At 43.7% G+C, this 18,680-nt stretch overlaps 1 protein-coding gene across 1 annotated transcript in view; it reads right to left on the bottom strand.

The window, feature by feature from the left end:
• Positions 1-18,307, bottom strand: part of IL17RC (interleukin 17 receptor C) — a 34,098-nt gene extending 15,791 nt beyond the window's left edge. The window contains exons 1-12 of the mRNA XM_083353333.1: positions 17,957-18,307; positions 14,799-14,817; positions 13,965-14,126; positions 11,216-11,290; positions 11,017-11,126; positions 6,646-6,763; positions 6,506-6,550; positions 4,944-5,089; positions 3,567-3,626; positions 1,488-1,551; positions 1,158-1,342; positions 486-554 (exon numbers count right to left, since the gene is read on the bottom strand). Coding sequence (XP_083209459.1) covers positions 486-554; positions 1,158-1,342; positions 1,488-1,551; positions 3,567-3,626; positions 4,944-5,089; positions 6,506-6,550; positions 6,646-6,763; positions 11,017-11,126; positions 11,216-11,290; positions 13,965-14,126; positions 14,799-14,817; positions 17,957-18,049 — 1,146 coding nt within the window. The 5' untranslated portion in view covers positions 18,050-18,307. The remainder of the gene's footprint in view (positions 1-485; positions 555-1,157; positions 1,343-1,487; positions 1,552-3,566; positions 3,627-4,943; positions 5,090-6,505; positions 6,551-6,645; positions 6,764-11,016; positions 11,127-11,215; positions 11,291-13,964; positions 14,127-14,798; positions 14,818-17,956) is intronic.
• Between the last annotated feature and the right edge of the window lie 373 nt (positions 18,308-18,680).

Here is an 18,680-nt window from a genome sequence, read left to right as displayed (position 1 = left end):
ATGCCTGGCTGAGGAATTCTGGGAGTTGAAATCCACAAGTCATAAAAGGGCCAAGTTTGAAGAGCCCTGGTCCATATTGAATTAATGAAATACAGTTGGAATACTGAAATTAAATTTCATTAATGAAATTGAATTGATGAAATATTATTTGGAATAGCGCCAGTATGGTGTAGTGATTCAAGGCGAGCCCTAGAAACCAGGAAACTGAATTTTAGTCCTGACTTGGACAGAAGGGCCAACTGGAAGACTTTGGATTCTCTCTAAGTTCAACCTACCCCACATGGTTGTTGTTGTGGGGAAAAATTAAGTAGGTTCACTGGATTGAACTGACAAAAATGTATCTTAAAAAGTGGGATAAAAATATAATAATAATAATTACAACAGCACCACTCCCATATATTTAACCATTTAAAGACAACTACCGATATTCTCATTATTTTCATCAGAAAAACATAGTTGCACCAAAAATTTTCAGTGGCACAAACTTGTAGAAATGACATCTTTTTACACCTATGAGCCTTCTGACCACCTCTTCCATCTCTTACAGTTCTTCTGGAGAAATGAAGATGTCAGATGCATCATTTCTTGGCCCACAGACTCCTAAAAGAGGAAGGAAGGAAGGAAGGAAGAACTGCTCCTTAGCGTAAAAGTGGGAGGAAGAATGTGTTATGTATGGGGGTTTAAGAAATACAGTAAGCCGCAGCATAGCCGATACCACCAGGTGGCGCTGTACCGAAACTGCTGTGGCTGGTTAGTTTTCGGCGGGAAACTAAGGTTTAAACTGATTGGCTGAGGGCGTACCTGGCCAAGTATATAAAGGTACAGGTAACCCCTATTTCCCCAGTACAGTTTCTACCACCAATAAAGAACCCCTATGCTGTACTCATCGGCCTGGCGTCTTTCCTGCGTTCCAGAACCCACTACACAATAGAATGAAAGACCCAAGAAAAAACAGAGAGGAATTGGGGAGGGAAGAGAGAAAAAGTTGCATTAACCAGGTTTACATTATGTAATTCCTAGTGGGAATTTTTACCAGAATCAACCTGGCAGCATCTGCACAGTGACATGAGACCTTATCATTTTTCTAATTCTCAGCTTCCTCTTCATCTTCCGATTGACATTTCTCTTCCTCCTCCCTCTTTGCTTTCTCTACTCACATGTGGAATGAGGACCAGATACAGATGGGGATGCAAAGGGTGGCAGGCGAGCTCTTCCATCTGCCAGCAGGGAACCAGCTCTCCTTGTAGGTCACATGGAGCAGAAACCAAGCAGCTCAAACTTCCACCAGAAGTGTGAACTTCCAAGCGGCTGTGGGCCCAGGCCCTGGCCAAAGCAGCTGGGTCTGAAATGAGAGGTTGAACTTCTATCAAAACAATGCCATCTTCCTGACAAGCCCACCCCACAAAAGATGGATATATTTACATTTCTTTTAACCAATAGTTATCTGCCTTAAAAACTCAAAAACTGAATGAATACCATTTTCATACCATTTGCAAAGGGACAGAAATGAGTTCGAGGTGTGTCAACTTGGTCTTCAATCTTGGGCCAGACCTATGAACACAATATTCGAGAGAATGAGGGGACAGAGAGATGGCCCCCAAGAGCCTCCTCCATCCATATGTTGTGTTATGAGTTCTGGAGAGCAGGAAGGACGCCGAGACGATGAGTATAGCATGGCAGATCTTTATTTGGTGGAAGTGACTGTACTGGGGAATAGGGGTTACCTGCCCTCCTTTTATACCTGGCCAGGTGAGCAGCCGGCCAATCGGTTTGAACCTCTGTTTCCCGCCAAAACTGGGTTCCCGCCAAAACAGATACAGTTCAACGCCCCCTGGTGGTGACTGCTATGTAAGTGTGTATGTGTTCACTTCACCTGGATACATAACACCATCCATCCATCCATCCATCCACCCATCCACCCATCCAGCCGATTTTTAAACTGCTGCAATATCAATCTCTGGGAAGAATATTGAGATTGGATGTCCCCTTGTTGAGAGAAGCAAAGCCCCTCGGATCCACAGCTATAGCAGTCCTCTCTACCTTTCCATCTCCAGTTGTTCAGAATCAGCTCTAGCTTGTGGTTTCATTTTTTAAGCCAGCATGACCAAATCCAGTGTAGGGACTCTCGTGTGAATCTATGAAGCTATTTGATTTGATCTATTCATACATCTGACTTTCACAAGACTGTACAGGTATGCCCAGGATCTCAGTTGCATAGTTACAGCCGCCATCTTGACTTCATTGAACCCTTCTGTGGATGCTCCTGGGAGGGAGGGGCCTACCCTGCCCTCCCATCCTCCATGCATTAACAGCTGGTTAAGGATTGCAATGTTCCGGTCATCACACAGGGCACTTGATGTCAATTTTCTCAAAGGACTTATCTGGCAATGAACGATGCTGTACAACCATAGGCATAATCAGTGCATATTGCTAATTGCTATAAATGCCATTTCAATTGCACACTAAGCCCAAAAGACAAAGTCTGACATAGAAACCCTGGACTAGGTGACCTCCAAGGTCCCTTCCAACTTTATTGTTGTTGTTGTTGTTAGCCTGAGAATTGCTGCATAGATGAAATAGCTCACCAGATGGTGTCAGGCACAGTATAGGGGCCATCTGAAACTACCCTCCCATTTGGTTCAGATCAAATATTCCGGTCAAGCTCAGCTCTTGGTGTTCTCACCGGCACATCCGTACACTGCTTTTGGGCCACAGTATGAATGTCATGGCCTTGTTCTGAGATGCTTCTTTCATGACCCAGACAACTCTACCACCATGGAGAAACTTCCTAAATTCTCATCTGAATACTAACTAGACTGGATGTGGCTTTGCTTCTGATCTCCAGATCAGGTTGACCAGGTGCTGCCACCTGCGAAATCTCATTTGTTATAAATAACTAAGAAATCAGTCCTTGCTCCTTGAGAAAATCAAGTGTCAATCAGGCACTATTAGAACAGCGATAGATAATGTTGATGAGGGCTTGCACTAAATTTTTAACAGCCTGGGGCTGGAATGGGTGAGACAATGGTGCTAAGATAATGATGGGACTATTTTTCATAAAGATAGGCTTGGTTTTTTAAAAACTATATCTATGTAGGTTTAAAAATTGATTGGAGGATTTACGCTACAGTGAATCCTGGAGTGGTCATGAAGAGTCACAAACGGTGTCCTTCCAGGCCTGATCCCATCTGGAGGCTGTAGCTTCTCTCTCCCTAATTTAGAATAATCCAGGAGCTTCTGGTTTCCATTTTGGCTGCTGGTTAGAGGTAAAAAGAAATTACGCTACAATTCTTGGAAGCATTCTTCAGGAATTTTGAGAATTTCCTGCCCCTCCTTGTTGACTCCTCTGGCACCTCTCCAAAGCCCTGCATTTCTGCCTAAGAGACCAACCCTCCACAGGAACTCAATCTTTCCATCTCTAGAAGCAATTCTCAGAAATGTTGCAGCTGAGAAAATGGGCTAAAATATTCTAACTATAACTCTGCCTTAATCTTGTTCTCTGTTATAGTTGTAGGGAGCCTAAAGAAGTGTGGGAGAGAAAAGATCTTGTGAATAATTGTTCTTACCTGAAAGCAGAGACACGGAAACACCTGCGAGATTGGCAAGCTCACGTTCTCCGATCCAGTCTAAAATAGAACAATAGGTTAGGACAGGGGTCTTCAGACTTGGCAACTTTAAGAATTGTGGACTTCAACTGAGGAATTCTGGGAGTTGAAGTCCACAAGTCTTAAAGTAGCCAAGTTTGAAGACCCCTGGGTTAAGGGAAGAAAAATGTGAAGAAATCAGAATCCACTGCTTCACAGATGTTTTCAGGAGAGCAGGGTTCCTAATTGGTTTGCTTTCATTTTATTGATTTAATAAATTGACATGCCATCCACTTTGACTAAAATTATATTTTATTTATTTCAAAGCCATATGTGGCCACCCATCCTACATCCCATAATTCTCGGCACTGAACAAGTGGTACTTTTGACTTCCAGCGATCACAGTATCTCTGCAGTCATGTGATCGCAGTCTGGGTGCTTGACAACTGGTTCACGCCCATGACAGTTGCGATGTTTCATGATCAGCATTTGCGACCTTCCCTGCCAGCTTCCTGCAAGCCAAATCAATGGGGAAGCCAGCAGAGAAGGTTACAAGTTGCTCCAATAGTCAGGTCATCTTCAGCTTCTTCACTTTGCTGGCATCCTGCCATAAAGCGTGGGAGAGAGGAGAAGGAATTTGGAGAAGTAAAGTTCAGGCATGGGAATGGGAAGATAAACCGGGGGGGAGGGGAGACAAGTTGACAAGAACTAGAGGTGTCAAACTGGAATAAGCCAGCCATGAAGGATAAACAGCCTGGGAACAGAATGCGAAACTCCACTGAGAGGCACGTAACATCAAAGCAGTTCCCAAAACTTCAACCCGCCATACTATTGGGCACTCATGGAGTGGTCAAGGGGGGGAGGGTCAAGGAAAGGGGACAAGGGTAACCTTTGCACGGGAATACCCAGATCTAGCTTTACTTTCGCTGCAACCACTTAACTTTAGTAAAAGAACTTATCACTTCAACCAAATGGAGTCAAGCATCTTTCTTTCATAAATGTCTAAGTTAGGGCAGGTCTGACACTCTCCCCTACCCTGCACCAATCACTCCTGATCCCATTGCATTCGCACAGTGTCTCACCAAACAGTCGTGTACCTTCTCCCGCCAGAAGCGTCCTGCCTTACCTGCCAGCCAGCCTGTTTGCGACTCTCCTGGTACTCGCTTAAAGGCCTGTGATCCTTACTTGACAGTGGCAACGGGAGTGCCAGGACTGCTGTTGCTAAGCGATGAGGTTGTGTGACATCGCATTATGACCGCATCACTTAGCGACAGAAATTCCGGTTCCAATTGCTGTTGTTAAGCAAGGACTACCCTGAAGTACGAGGCTTGACAAATATTGGGAAAAACCTTCACTTACTAGCAACTTGGGAGTCTCCTGATCAAGACCTTTAAATCCGTCTGTCCGATTCAGATACAGCCACAATTTGAAGTGCTGTCCTTTAGGGGTGTTTTGCACATGTAGAATTGCCGACTGTAGTCCCAAAGAAATGTCTAAACTTGGCACTGTAAGACAAAATTTGTCATTAGCGTTGAGCCCTCAATCAGACATCCAGAGTTGATTGATCTAAGCGGGGACTTCTGTTTCCTGGGAGCTCAAAAAGCGCCTACTCTTCCAAGATGGCTGTCCGTTCCCCTCTTATCGTTTTTTTCCACTTCAATCATTCCTTCTTCTTTCATGCAGTCAACTACTATATCGTCTCTAAAGCCTTTTGAGTATGAGCCAAGAGCAAGCAGTATGAACTGTCTCCAAGGCAGGACCCACAAATGAAATAAGAATATGTTGTTGTTGTTTAAAAAAGTAAATGGCCCAATATGATAAGATTTACTAATCTCATTAAGTTTGAATCAAGAAAGGCAAAATTATATATAAAAAAATAATACCTAGCTGGCTGGGTGACCTTGAGCTAGTCACTCACTCTCTCAGCCCAATTCACCTCACAAGGCTGTAGTTGTGCAGAAAACAGGAGGGAGGGACGAGTATTAGGTATGTTCGCTGCCTTGAGTTATTTATCAAAATACAGGTAGTCCTCGACTTACAATCTCAATTGACCCCAAATTTTCTGTTGCTAAGCAAGACATTTGTTAAGTGAATTTTTTCCCCATTTTACAACCTTTCCTGCCAAATCGTTAAGTGAATCACTGCAGTTGTTAAGTTAGTAACACGGTTGTTAAGTGAACCTGGCTTCCCTGCTGACTTTGCTTGCCAGAAGGTCACAAAAGATGATCACATGACCCCGGGACACTGCACCCATCATAAAAATGAGTCAATTGCTAAGCATCCAAATTTTGATCACGTGACCATGGGGATATTGCAGTGGTCAGAAGTGTGAAAAATTGTCATGTCACTTTTTCCAGTGCCGGTGTAACTTTGAATGGTCCCATCTGAATGTGCTGTATCTATGCAGCCGTTCTAGCTTGTAAGTTATGGCTTATGGCTTAAATGGTGAATAGAATAGAATAGAATAGAATAGAATAGAATAGAATAGAATAGAATAGAATAGAATAGAATAGAATAGAATAGAATAGAATAGAATAGAATAGAATCTGGAATGGACCTTGGAGGTCTTCCAATCCAGCCCCCTGCTCAAGCAGGAGAACCTAAACCATCTCAGACAAGTGACTTGTCTAGCCTCTTCTTAAAAACCTCCAGTGATGGAGCACCCACGATTTCTGGAGGCAAGCTGTTCCACTGGTTAATTTTCCTCACCGTTACGAAGTTTCTCTTTAATTCTAGGTTGCTTCTCTCTTTGGTCAGTTTCCAATCATTGTTTGCAACTGGATGTTATGGCTATTGGGTTGGATCCAAGAAATGTAGTCCTTTTATGCTACAAAAAGGAATTCCAGGCTTTGCTTGAATCCCTGCTGATTCCTACACTGAGGGAAAAGTATTGATGGGGAGGTTGGTGCATTGCAACATACCTTGACACAAGCGAATGGCCTCTGTGGCTTTGGGCCAGGTACAGTCTGTGAAAAGAACACAGCAGAGACATCCGATGGGTGGCGAGTTTCAGGCTGATCTTATCAAAGGTTGTTTCATTACTTATTCCTGGAGAACTCACCTGGTCCATGGTGCGTGACTTGTAACACACCTGCAGAATGATAGCGAGGCCGCGTGAAGACTGTAAGATTCAGCTCCCCATTGAGAGCTACTGGGAAACAGTTGTACTGCAGAGATCCCTAGAAAGGAAGAAGGAGAAAAAAAAATCAAAGAGCTTTTCCCATCTGAGGCCTGCCAGATTGAATTGGGTTGAATTGAATAACCTTTATTGTCATTTTCAATGGCAAACATTAAAAAGAAATTCTGATGCACCACTCTCAAAAATAAGATAAACACCCACCAAACAATGTCACTATCCCAAGGACAATAACAACAACAACAACAACAACAACAATATATTAACCGCAGCATCCAAGAAATGCCAAATTATAGGTAAGGTAAAGGTTCCCCCGCACATGCATGCTAGTCGTTTCCAACTCTAAGGGCCGGTGCTCATCTCCGTTTCAAAGCCGAAGAGCCAGCGCTTGTCCGAGGACGTTTCCGTGGTCATGTGGCCGGCATAACTAGACGCCAAAGGTGCACAGAACGCTGTTACCTTCCCACCGTAGTGGTCCCTATTTTTCTACTTGCATTTTTACGTGCTTTCGAACTGCTAGGTTGGCAGAAGCAGGGACAAGTAACAGGCGCTCACTCTGCTACGCGGCACTCAGGATTCGACCCGCCAAACTGCCGACCTTCTGATCGACAAGCTCAGCATCCTAACCCACTGAGCCACCGCGTCCCGCCAAATTATACAAAATGACAAAAATAACACCAAGATATACATGTATGCATGCATATATATATATATATATATATATATATATATATATATATATATATATATATATATATATATATATATATATATATATATATATATATATAAATATACTGTATATTAATCATGGTCCTTGAATACATAGCGGAAAAAAGAGTCTTGAGAATTTATAAGGTTGATACTATATGGTACAAAGCTAATACCTAATCTAGTTTTTATGCTTCAAATATCATACTACGATATGGTGGGACTATGGTTCCCAATGTCTACAGCCAGCATAACTGGAAAAATAGCACACAGAACACAACACAATAACCAGAACACATCTTCTTCAGCAACCAACACCTAGATAAGTAGAGATTAGCACCAGACAAAAGTCAAGCAGAAAACAATACCACAACGAAGGACCTACCAAAGAGAACATCAGCCAAATCAGCAGGGCATATCAGCAGGACAAACTACTGTATATAAACAGAGAGCAAACCCTATACACCATACCCCCTAGCACTGATAATGTTACCTAATCAGGCAATGAGACACCAGCAAGAAAACAACCACACTCTGAGAGCACCAAGGACTCTATATTTCGACCCTGAGCTGCAGATATTTTCTTGAAACATGAGCATGTAGGATAATTGTTTGTGTGAGGTGGGTTGGGGTGAGAGAGAGGGACTGGCCCAAGGTCACCCAGCTATCTTTCATGAATAAGGCGGGACTAGAACTCAGAGTCTCCTGTGAACCCAGATGATTGCAGTTTATTCAGTAAACCTCAGCCTAATGCACTGCAAGAAAGCCAGCCTACATTCTTTGGAAGAAAGGTAAGATTGCTATGTAAATAATTAATCATAAGGTAATAGATGCTGAGAGAAATGCAAACAAAGGTTGTGATTACCAGCATGCCTTGTCACTGCGTGGTTTTTTTTAGTTTTGCCAGCTTTGCTCATTCCTACGTGTACATCTCTTTCTGCTCTGCAACTGTGTATTATCTTATCTTGTAACCATAGTGACTCTAGCTATGTCCAGCCAATGTTTTGGTTTTAAACTGTTTTGTGCGCAGGCCTAAAAAAAGTTCAGTTTCAGTTTTTACTTTCTTCTTCTGCCTGATGTGAGAATGTAGTTAGTCTAGGTCCTAGGTTTTCTCATTAAAAGTTTTGCTATAGAATATGCCTTGGATTTCTTTTCTTTGATATTGACCATGCAAATGAACCACGGTCCATCCACCTCTGGTCGGACTGTTAATTGTTCCGCGACATGCCTGGTGGTCAGCTTTTCAGATAGATCAGTTAGCCTGTCAGTCTGAACGAGGTCAGCCTTTTTACCCAATACAGTTTGTGTATATTACAATAAACAAATAGAGCACAAAACAAATTACACACAATAAGCTCGTATATATATTTGTATATTCATGGAATCCCTTTTGTAAGGGACAAAGGACTCCTTAGCAACATTGCTGTATTATTATTGGTTGGGAGCTACACCTGGAGACAAAAAGCAAGGAGAAGTTTATAATCATCAAGTTCTTCTCACAATCTTGCTCTAATGGCCAGAACGGGCTTCCTTATGCTAGCAGTCTCTGAGTATCTTGAACTACGACTTCTATCAGTGTGAAATAGCATGGCACTTCATTTCACTGCTTGTGGACGATGGGAACTGAGGTTAAATTGCAGATGGATATGTTAGATACACCCACTAGTACTAGCAGACTGCATCGCCTCACTTTACATGAGAGCTGAATATTAAGATACATTATCTGGAGTAGAGTTTCTCAATCTTAGCAATTTGAAGATGTTTGGACCTCAACTCCCAGAATTCCCCAGCCAGCATGCTGGCTGCAGAATTCTGGGAGTTGAAGTCAGCACATCTTCAGTTGCCAAGACTGAGAAACATGACTCTGGAGGTTCAGGTTAAGGGCCTTCTCAACCTTGGAATTCACTGGGTGACTGTAGACTGGTTCTTTCTTTTCACCTCACCTGCTTTGCAGGATAAAATGAGGGGAGGCCCTATGTGCACCCCTGTCCTTTGTTTTGGTGAGCTCAGATGAAATGACTGACATTGTGCAACCTGCTCCAGAAATACCAGATGAACCATTGCCTCAGGAACTGCAGGCACCTGAGGTGGAGTCATCAGGTAATCAACCGAAGCAACCATTGCGTTTGAAGATGAGAAGCCTGATCTGCCACCTCCAACTGGCACAAGGACTCATCGTGTGGAGCAGAGAGCAGAGCAAAGGTGCTCTACAAGTCTTCTTGAGAGAAAGGAGTTGTATTCTCCTGTAATGAATGACACCAGGATGTGGTGGAATCTCCGGTTAGACTGGACGGAGGAATTAAGAGGGGCTGAAGTTGGAGTCACTGCGCTGTAGGAAGCAGCACATGTTCGAAGCCTTATCTTGCTGTTCCCGGAGCAATGAGGTCAGTCTGGTGAGAATCTTGTAAACATAGTTGACTAGCAACAAACCAGCGTTGAGACTCTTCACAAGTGGTTCTGGTTGCTTTCACCTGTCAGTGGCTCTACTTTGCAGAATAGCAAAACCCAAGCCTCTCAGTTGGCAACAACCCTCTGGTAACCCAGACAGCAGTAGCAATAGCACTTAGACTTATATACCACTTCAGAGTGCTTTACAGCCCTCTCTAAGAGGTTTACAGAGTCAGCATATTGCCCCCCTCCCAACAGTCTGAGTCCTTATTTTACCCACCTCGGAAGGATGGAAGGCTGAGTCAGCCTTGAGACAGTGAGAATCGAACTCTGGCAGTGGGTAGACCTAGTCTGGAATACTGCATTCTAACCACTGCACCACTATGGCTCTGAGATTCTGTGTGTCTTGAATGTTGTCTTGAATCCCACAACTTTCTTAGGTTCTGACAAACTATCTGTGCTGCTTTGACCCTTGGACCTCCCCCTGACTACTCTTTCGCTTTCTACTTCAGACTTGCAAACTTTGGGATTCTATTAAGAAGAGCTTCCTTGACTTTGGAAAATTCTCTCCCATGTATGTGTATGGTGCTAACAGCATCCCTGTCATTTGGACAGTTGTAGTAAATAACCACCAGTAGAGTTTGCAACCACCTGTCTATTATGTTTCTGCATGTTTGGCCTAGGACAAGAGATCCTTCCAGAGGAGGTTTGGGAATCCATATAATAATAAATAACTAGATCAGTAATAATGAATGCATGACATGTCTGTCAAAAGAGACACACCCTGATGTTTTAGGTGACATGCCAAATTCACCAACCCCCAACAATTATTCTCAAAAGCTTCACTCATATTTCTTTCTTCTTTTTTTTTGCAACTATTTCCTTTATACAATACTTGGCACCATCCATGACTGGACTGCATTTTTTCAAAGAATAATTTTTATTTTTTATTTATTTTTTATTTTAATTCCATTTATATCCCGCCCTTCTCCGAAGACTCAGGGCGGCTTACAAGCTTAGCAGTAAATACATATGTAAAGAATTGTTTGTCTTTTGTGGCAGAAGGGGGAATAACATAGCAACAGAGTTAGGACTTTCTGAATTTTTGACACATCTAGCCCCAAAGGCTCACCATCACTGAACAAGATCTTCCTACCTCTAGGAGGGAGGATGCCTCTAGGAATCTGTGTGCCTTACCAGGGAATTATTTTGACTTTCCCGATCATTGGGAAGCCAAACCTCCACTTCAACACAACGAGAAGAAGAATAGGTCTGGGCCATGAGGAAAATGTGCGTTCGCAGGATTTCTGGAGACAGAAAGAGAGCAGGATCAAAAGCAAAGTAAGGACAGTTTCCATCCGGTAGCAAGGAGCTGCTGTCAAGAAGACCTACTCACTCTTGGGGTGTCCCTTGGGCTGCTTGCTGATCTTGCTGGCTCCTCCGTCTTGTTTTGCACCCAATGCAGCTGGCTCTAGAAGGAAACAAAAGGAATGAGGCATTGGTTATTGGAATGCATCCATTTTGCCAAAAATAACAGGTGAAACAACATGGTGAAACCACAGACTCAACTGTCCTTGGGTGCCACAGTCTAAATTTTTAGAGCAGTTCATGCTATCCGTGTAATGAATCATCATACAGAGGTTGCCAATCACTGCAAAGACAATCTCTCAAATTTAATGTATATTTGCGAATAAAAGATCCCCCCCTTGCTCCCAACAGTTCTATTAAAAAAGATTTTGCATATTACATAGGGCTAAAAGAATGCAAAATGCAGAACAAAAGATTTATAGTTAGCTAGCAACTATTTCCTTTTCCTTTTTGAAAGATATTAGATGCCTGTCAACTTGTTCCTCTAGATCAGGGGTGTCAAACTCAATTTCATTGAGGGCCGCATCAGCATTGCGGTTGCCCTCAGGGGGCCGGGTGGGTATGGCATGGGTGGGTGTGGCCTACTGGGTGGGCATGGCTAGACTGTGTATGGCCTACTGGGTGGGCGTGGCCAGCTCTACATCGTTCACATCAAGGGTGCCTATGGGGGCCTGGGCAGAGTGGGACAGATCTGGGGGTCTCTGGCAGAAGGAGGGTCTCTGGGCCAGGGCCAAGGCAGTGGGGGCCGTTCCCTCACTGTTTCCCGGATGGCTTCGTGGGCCACATGAAACCACTTCACGGGCCGGATCCGCCCCACAGGCCTTGTGTTTGACATGTCTGCTCTAGATGACTGTTGGTTTTTGGGGTGGGAAATTTAGATAAGAAAGAAGGATCTAACGGCAAAAAGACTTAGCAAGTTGGACAAGGATGAGATTTTTAGCTGCCTTGACAGCAAGAAGAGAGCCATTTAATCCTTTCTGAAATCTAGGGCAGGGCTTTTCAACCTTTTCACCCATTGTACCACTTTTAGGATATAACAACATCCGAGTACCACCAGTCGCCTAGCAAGGTGTCAAAAACTTGATGACCAAAAAAAAAAAGGGAAAAAAAATGATGAAGTACAGGTAGTCCTGTACAGTTTTCTTAGTGACTGTTCGAAGTTACAATGGCACTGAAAAAAGTGCCCCCCAAGCCACAGCCGAGCAAGACACCTGCCTGCCCACCCAGCGGTGCTCTTCCTCCTGTCCGAGGTTTTCATTGTTGTGAGCATTCCTGTTGAGGACTGGCAGTGGGGGTGAGGTGGGGTGTGTGTTTGTTTTTATTTTTTTTCCCCTCTGCTGGGGGGGGTTGCAGCAGGTTTTGGTGACTTCACATGACCCGGGGACACTGTGACCGTCATAAATATGAATCAGTTGCCAAGCGTCTGAATGTAAATCACAAGACCCTAGAGATGGTGCAACATTCCAGCTGATCGGCGCTTCTTCTGGGCTCAGCAGACATGCCGGGATCAGCCCCGAGCTCCAGCTGGAGCCTGGCGCTGATCCTGGCGCTTCCACTGAACTCTGAGAGCCCTGCAGCTCCAGCCGTCTCTTGCTCAGGCTTGTGCGGTGCTGCCACCGGTTCAGCTCATTCCCCTCACCCCGCTACCACTTTTCTAGGATGGTCGCGTACCACCTGCCAGGTGCCAATGTACCACAGGTGGTACCCGCACCACTGGTTGAAAAGCTCTGGTCTAGGGACTGACCCAGTATCTTCCAGCTGGGTTGTACTACAATGTCCACTGTTGCTTGTCAGCAAAGTCAAATTGGGAAGGCTGCTATAGAGGGTATCAGACATAAGGAGATGCCTCTTACCAAGTCAAACCATTGGCCTGTATTATCCTTTCTTAACTCAGTGTCCTTTCACGTGTCTCGGAACTGAAACATCCAGAATCTCCATTCAATACAGGCTTGGTGTGTGTTGCCTGGTCTTCACGTCCCAGCAGTCTAGAAAGTGCCACCTTGGAAAACGTCTGCTCATATAGCCCAGTACTGGTGAGCGCATAGCACTGTCTGGAGCCTAAGCAGGATAAGCCTTCTCTAGCCTTATCACCTAGGATGGTTTTTAATGGAAGTTAAAACTGGCACTGTCTGCCTGCAAAATTTATCTGCTACCATCAGGTATCTTCCATTCCTCTAAGACAGGGGTCTTCAAACTTGGCCCTTTTATGACTTGTGCACTTCAACTCCCAGAATTCCTCAGGCTGGCTCAGGAATTCTGGGAGTTGAAGTCCACAAGTCATAAAAGAGCCGAGGTTCCCCACCCCTGCCCTAGTCCAACAACTGATGATCCTTGTGCTGTCACCTAGTTTGGGTAATGAAACATCTGCAAGAAAACCGCCAAGCTCAGAGAGCATCAAGGAGCCCTCAGTTCAATCCTGAGCTACAAATATTCTCCTCCGTCAAAATCATTATACCATGACAGGGAGAGAACTTTTTTTTTTCGTGTTGGGATCTGCCATCTAACTTCTAGAGAAAATCTGTTAAGCATCTGCACTGTAACAACGAGATTGATTGGAGGTTGGGCAGTTTGTCAAAGATGAAGACAGCCCTAAATCGTTGCTGCCACTTAGATGCTTTTCATAGCAGATTCTTCAATCCTCCCCTGCCCTAGACCAATGCAATGGCAGCACAAAAAAAAACCCAAGTTCCTGGTTCCCACCACCACCTCCAGGACCCAAGGCTAGCAGCTGACACAAATTCACTTCTAAGAAAAGATGCTTGAGTCACCTCCCTTACCCAGTAATCCAAGAGTTAACGTCACTTGCACGCAAGGAGTGCAGTCTCCCTCCTCCGGGCACCAAACAGTGTTCCTTGGGTTCATCTGAACCAGACCTACGACTGGATCTAGTTCTGGATCTGATTTGGCTTCACCAAGTATACATAGAACATCCTTCTTTTCTGAAAGCAAGGTGGGGGTGGGGAGAGAAAGTGAAGGGGGGCAGTAGAGGACGCTCCCTTGCCCAACCTAGCCTGTGGTTTGCAGACTGAGGGGTGGGGGGTGGGGTCTTCAGTGGTTGCAAGTTAATGTTCTGCAGAAGAGGAGGAATATCTGCTAACTTTGCAGCTGCAGATAGATATGGAACCCAAGAATTTAAGAGGGGCCTCCAAACGGCTTTTCTCTGTTATGCCCATCTCCCCCCCCCAGTTTTTTCTCTTTCTCCAACATGTTTTAATTGCATGAGGAGGCACTGCCTATTATTGGCATGAAATCACAAGGTATAATTAGTGACTCCCCTTTGGTATGTGAGTGTGCATGAGTGAAAGAGGAATTGCATGATCATCATCATAAAACGCAACCGAACAATTCTTAAGAGCTAAATAATCCCGTCTGACTAGATTCCAGTTAAGCCACATTGGTTGCTATCATGAACTCTGTTGAACCACATGTATAACTAATAAATCAGTTGTTCTTCTCCTTGGCACCATGCAGTTGTCATGGACCACAACTCTCTCCATTCTTAACCAGCACGACTGAGGATTGTTACCCACCGCAACTATAATACACTAATTCGAGAGAAAATGAACTTTCTGCTTAACACACACATAAAAAAAATCAGAACATATACTTACTTAGCTGACAGCCCAGGCCCTGCAGACAGACAGAGAGGAAAGAGCAGGTTCAATGACCGGGATATATATTTTCAAATAAACCCATTTTCCCAGCTCCCATTAGTTTAGTTTAGTTTAGTTTTATTGAATTTTTATACCGCCCTTCTCCCGAAGGACTCAGGGCGGTGAACAGGGCATATAAATAGAAATACAAAAGTTAAAAAAGAATTAAATTATTGCCCGAATTAAAACAGTCAAAATATAAAAAAACATTAAAACCCTAACATTCCCCCATCAGGCCAGGCCAGCTTGTTCGAATAGATGGGTCTTTAACCCGCGCCGGAAGGAGCGAAGATCCGGTGCCATCCAGAGCTCAACCGGCAGTTGGTTCCATAAAGCCGGGGCGCCCACAGAGAAGGCCCTCCCCCTGGGGGCCACCAGTCGACATTCCCTGACCGGAGGCACCCTGAGGAGCCCTCTCTGTGGGAACGCACAGGGCGGAGGGGAGTTGACGCCGGCAGCAGGTGGTCCCCGAGGTATTCCATTACACAATATAGCCAGCCAGATTTACTTTACTGATTTACATTCTATTCTATTCTATTCTATTCTATTCTATTCTATTCTATTCTATTCTATTCTATTCTATTCTATTCTATTCTATTCTATTCTATTCTATTCTATTCTATTCTAGTCTAGTCTAGTCTAGTCTAGTCTATTCTAGTCTAGTCTAGTCTAGTCTAGTCTAGTCTAGTCTAGTCTAGTCTAGTCTACTCTAGTCTACTCTAGTCTACTCTAGTCTACTCTAGTCTACTCTAGTCTAGTTTAGTCTAGTCTACTTAACAATGGAAATTCTGGTCTCAGTTGTGGTTGTAAATTGAGGACTACCTGCATCTCTCCAGAACTGTAGTTTGTTCCTCTATTTGTGGGTACTCATAATCTGCCTGCTAGCTCTTTACTCTCACCCCGAGGTGGCTTTTGGCTCAGGCCAAATTGGCACTTGCCTAAACTGGCAGAGTCTAGAGGTCCCTCTTGATATACGAAACAACAAATTGATGTTTGTCATAGCTTTTCTTGGAATCTCTTGCACCTCTGATCTTGGCATCCTGGACAGACCTCTGAATCAATTATCTGTGCAACATGTTTCAACAAAACTACACACACATAATTAACGTAGGATAAGTGAGATCTGCAATAACTCACTGCAGTGAGATCTCTAATAACACACAGTGATGTAATATGCAGGATGTGACCCAACCAGCAATTCAGAAATGCCATTTTTTCAGCTTATTCTGTTCCATCTCCCTCCCAATTTTGTCTTTCATCTTGGCATAGGAAGTAATTTGCATTTCCAGAAAGTGTTGTTTATGGAAGTCCTTCACCCCTGCCAAAAAAAAGTGTTTTGCCTTAACTTTTACAAACCTTGGGATTTTCCTAAAATGCTGATGTCACTTTGAGGAAGTTGGAGGAGTTATTTTGAATAAAGATTCAGTAATATCATGTAATGAAGTTAAAAACTCTTCCACTTTTTCATACCCAGTAACTAATATTCACTAGAATCTTCTTTCATCTTTCTGCCCCTGAAGGAATGGAATTGGGGAATACTCCTATTTTGCCTCTCATTACAAAGCAAAGCAGGAAAGACCTATCTCATGTGGAAGACTCAAACTTTTAAGGCTGCTCAGCTACTTTCTACTAATCCTATTGCCGGCGGACAATACCCAGGGGGAGGGCCTTCTCTGTGGGTGCGCCTGCCCTTTGGAACCAGCTGCCTGTAGAGCTTAGGACTGCCCCTGACCTTCGCTCATTCCGCAGGGACCTGAAGACCTGGCTCTTTGAAATTGTATTTTAATTGGGGTTTTATTTCAAGGTCAATATAATCTTTTTAATTGATTTTAAGTTTTGTAATTTGTTGTGTTGTTTTTAAAAACCTTGTGAACCGCCCTGAGTCCTACGGGAGAAGGGCGGTATATAAATCTAATAAATAAAATAAAATAAATAAATAAAAGATCTGTGTGTCTAGTGGCTTCACTCTTGAAGCACCTTAAGACTTATGGTGATAGCTAATTTATAGTCCTTCTTCAAGTGCAGATTTTGTCTTGATTAAGTATTGCAACATCACTGGAATACAGCTTCAGTTTTGCTCATTCTTCCTTGATATGCCTTATCTTGTTCCCAGGAAATAACGTATCCAGCTTTACCCTGCTGTTTGCTGTATCACTAAACCTCTGATGACACACAAACCCCTGGTATCAAAAATAGTCAGGATAAGGCATTGCTAGCCAACAACCCGTTCTAGCAAGAACAGGAGAATATTTGTAATTCAGGGTTGAACATAGATTAGAACATAGAATAATAGAGATGGAAGGGACCTCAGAGGTCTTCCAGTCCAACCCCATGCTTAAGCAGGAGACCCTATACCATTTCAGACAAATGGTTGTCCAGTCTGTTTTTGAAAGCCTCCGGTGATGCAGCAACCATGCAGCATTTCAGAAATTATTTAGAACAGTTCCTTAGTTCACAAGGGAGTACAAACGTAGCATGTGCCTACAACTCTTTAAAATAACTGTGTCATTTCTTAGCAACACATGGCTGCTACCTAAGCTCTGGAAATGATACTACTGTTTTAAGGAGTTGCTGTGGGGTCCTTGCTGCTCTCCGAGTTTGGTTGTTTGCTTGCAGATGTTTCATTACCCAGTTAAGTAACACCTGGTTAGCTAGCACTGATGGTGTTACCTAGTTGGGTAATGAAACATCTGCAAGAAAACAACCAAGCTCAGAGAGCACCAAGGACCCTACATCACAGCAACTGTTGATTCTGCTAAGGAATGCTGTTAAGGAAAGGCTCCGAAACTTTTATAACACGATACAAGAATTTTTTGGCCGAGCTGATGCTACTATAACCCTTCTTGTCAACAATCCCTCTTCCACTGGCTGTAGTGACACCTGAGACAGGTACACTGTGCTAATGTGGTATAAACATGCTTCTCCACAGAGAATCAAGCTGTCAGAGACCTGATCAACCGCAGATGCCAAAATGCCAATACCGGTTAGCAGCACAGCAATAATGCAAAATATTCGGTTCACTAAGGAAAAGGAAGGGAACAGATCTTAAGAGATTATTTTGTTTGATTCTAAACCTTGCTGCCTCCTCCCACCACTATGACAAGACGTTTACTTACCGGTGAGCAATTGACAGAGTTCAGCGAGTTTGCAAGGGGGAAGCAGGCAGAAGACAGGTGAGTTAGGAACAGCACGAAGGCAAATAACTGCATCTCAGGTAGCTAAACAATCACTCTTCTTGTAACTCATTACCAGCATGATACAGACTTTGTACCTCCCATGGCACAATCTGCCTTTCTACAGAGTAAGTTTAAATCCTGCCTTGGTACACTATTTCTCTGTTTCTTCTTCCACAGAACTGGCATCTTCACACGTCATTTCCAAGCTTTGGAGTTAGGCTGACAAGCAGGTTAAGGATCCAGCTGGCTAAGTGAGCCATAAATCTCTTCACAACCAGCAAGAGCAAGAAGATTAGAAGAGCTGCCCAAATCGGGAAGATACTTCCTAGCTTGGTTTGCCAGATCTGACTTTGTAAATAAATATCCTCCCTTTTTGCAATTACTACCAAGGTTACGTCAAAGAAGAATAAATCCAAGAGGCGGAGCAAGAACTTCCGCTGGAATCCAGGGGACGTGCCCAAGAACCTAGGCTGAATGCCAAGCTGCCAGTAATTCTAACCTAAATCACAGCCAAGCTAAATTTAGCATTTTCCCAAATGCCATGAGAGCAAACAGCAACAACAATAATAATGGTGACGATGATGATGGAAGGGACCTTGGAGTTCATCTAGTCCAACCCCCTGCTCAGGCAGGAAACCCTATAACATTTGCCTCCTGCCTCCAC

This window comes from Vipera ursinii (genome assembly GCF_947247035.1).
Source record: "Vipera ursinii genome assembly, chromosome: 2".
NCBI lineage: Eukaryota > Metazoa > Chordata > Lepidosauria > Squamata > Viperidae > Vipera > Vipera ursinii.
This window is presented reverse-complemented; position numbering and strand designations above follow the sequence as displayed.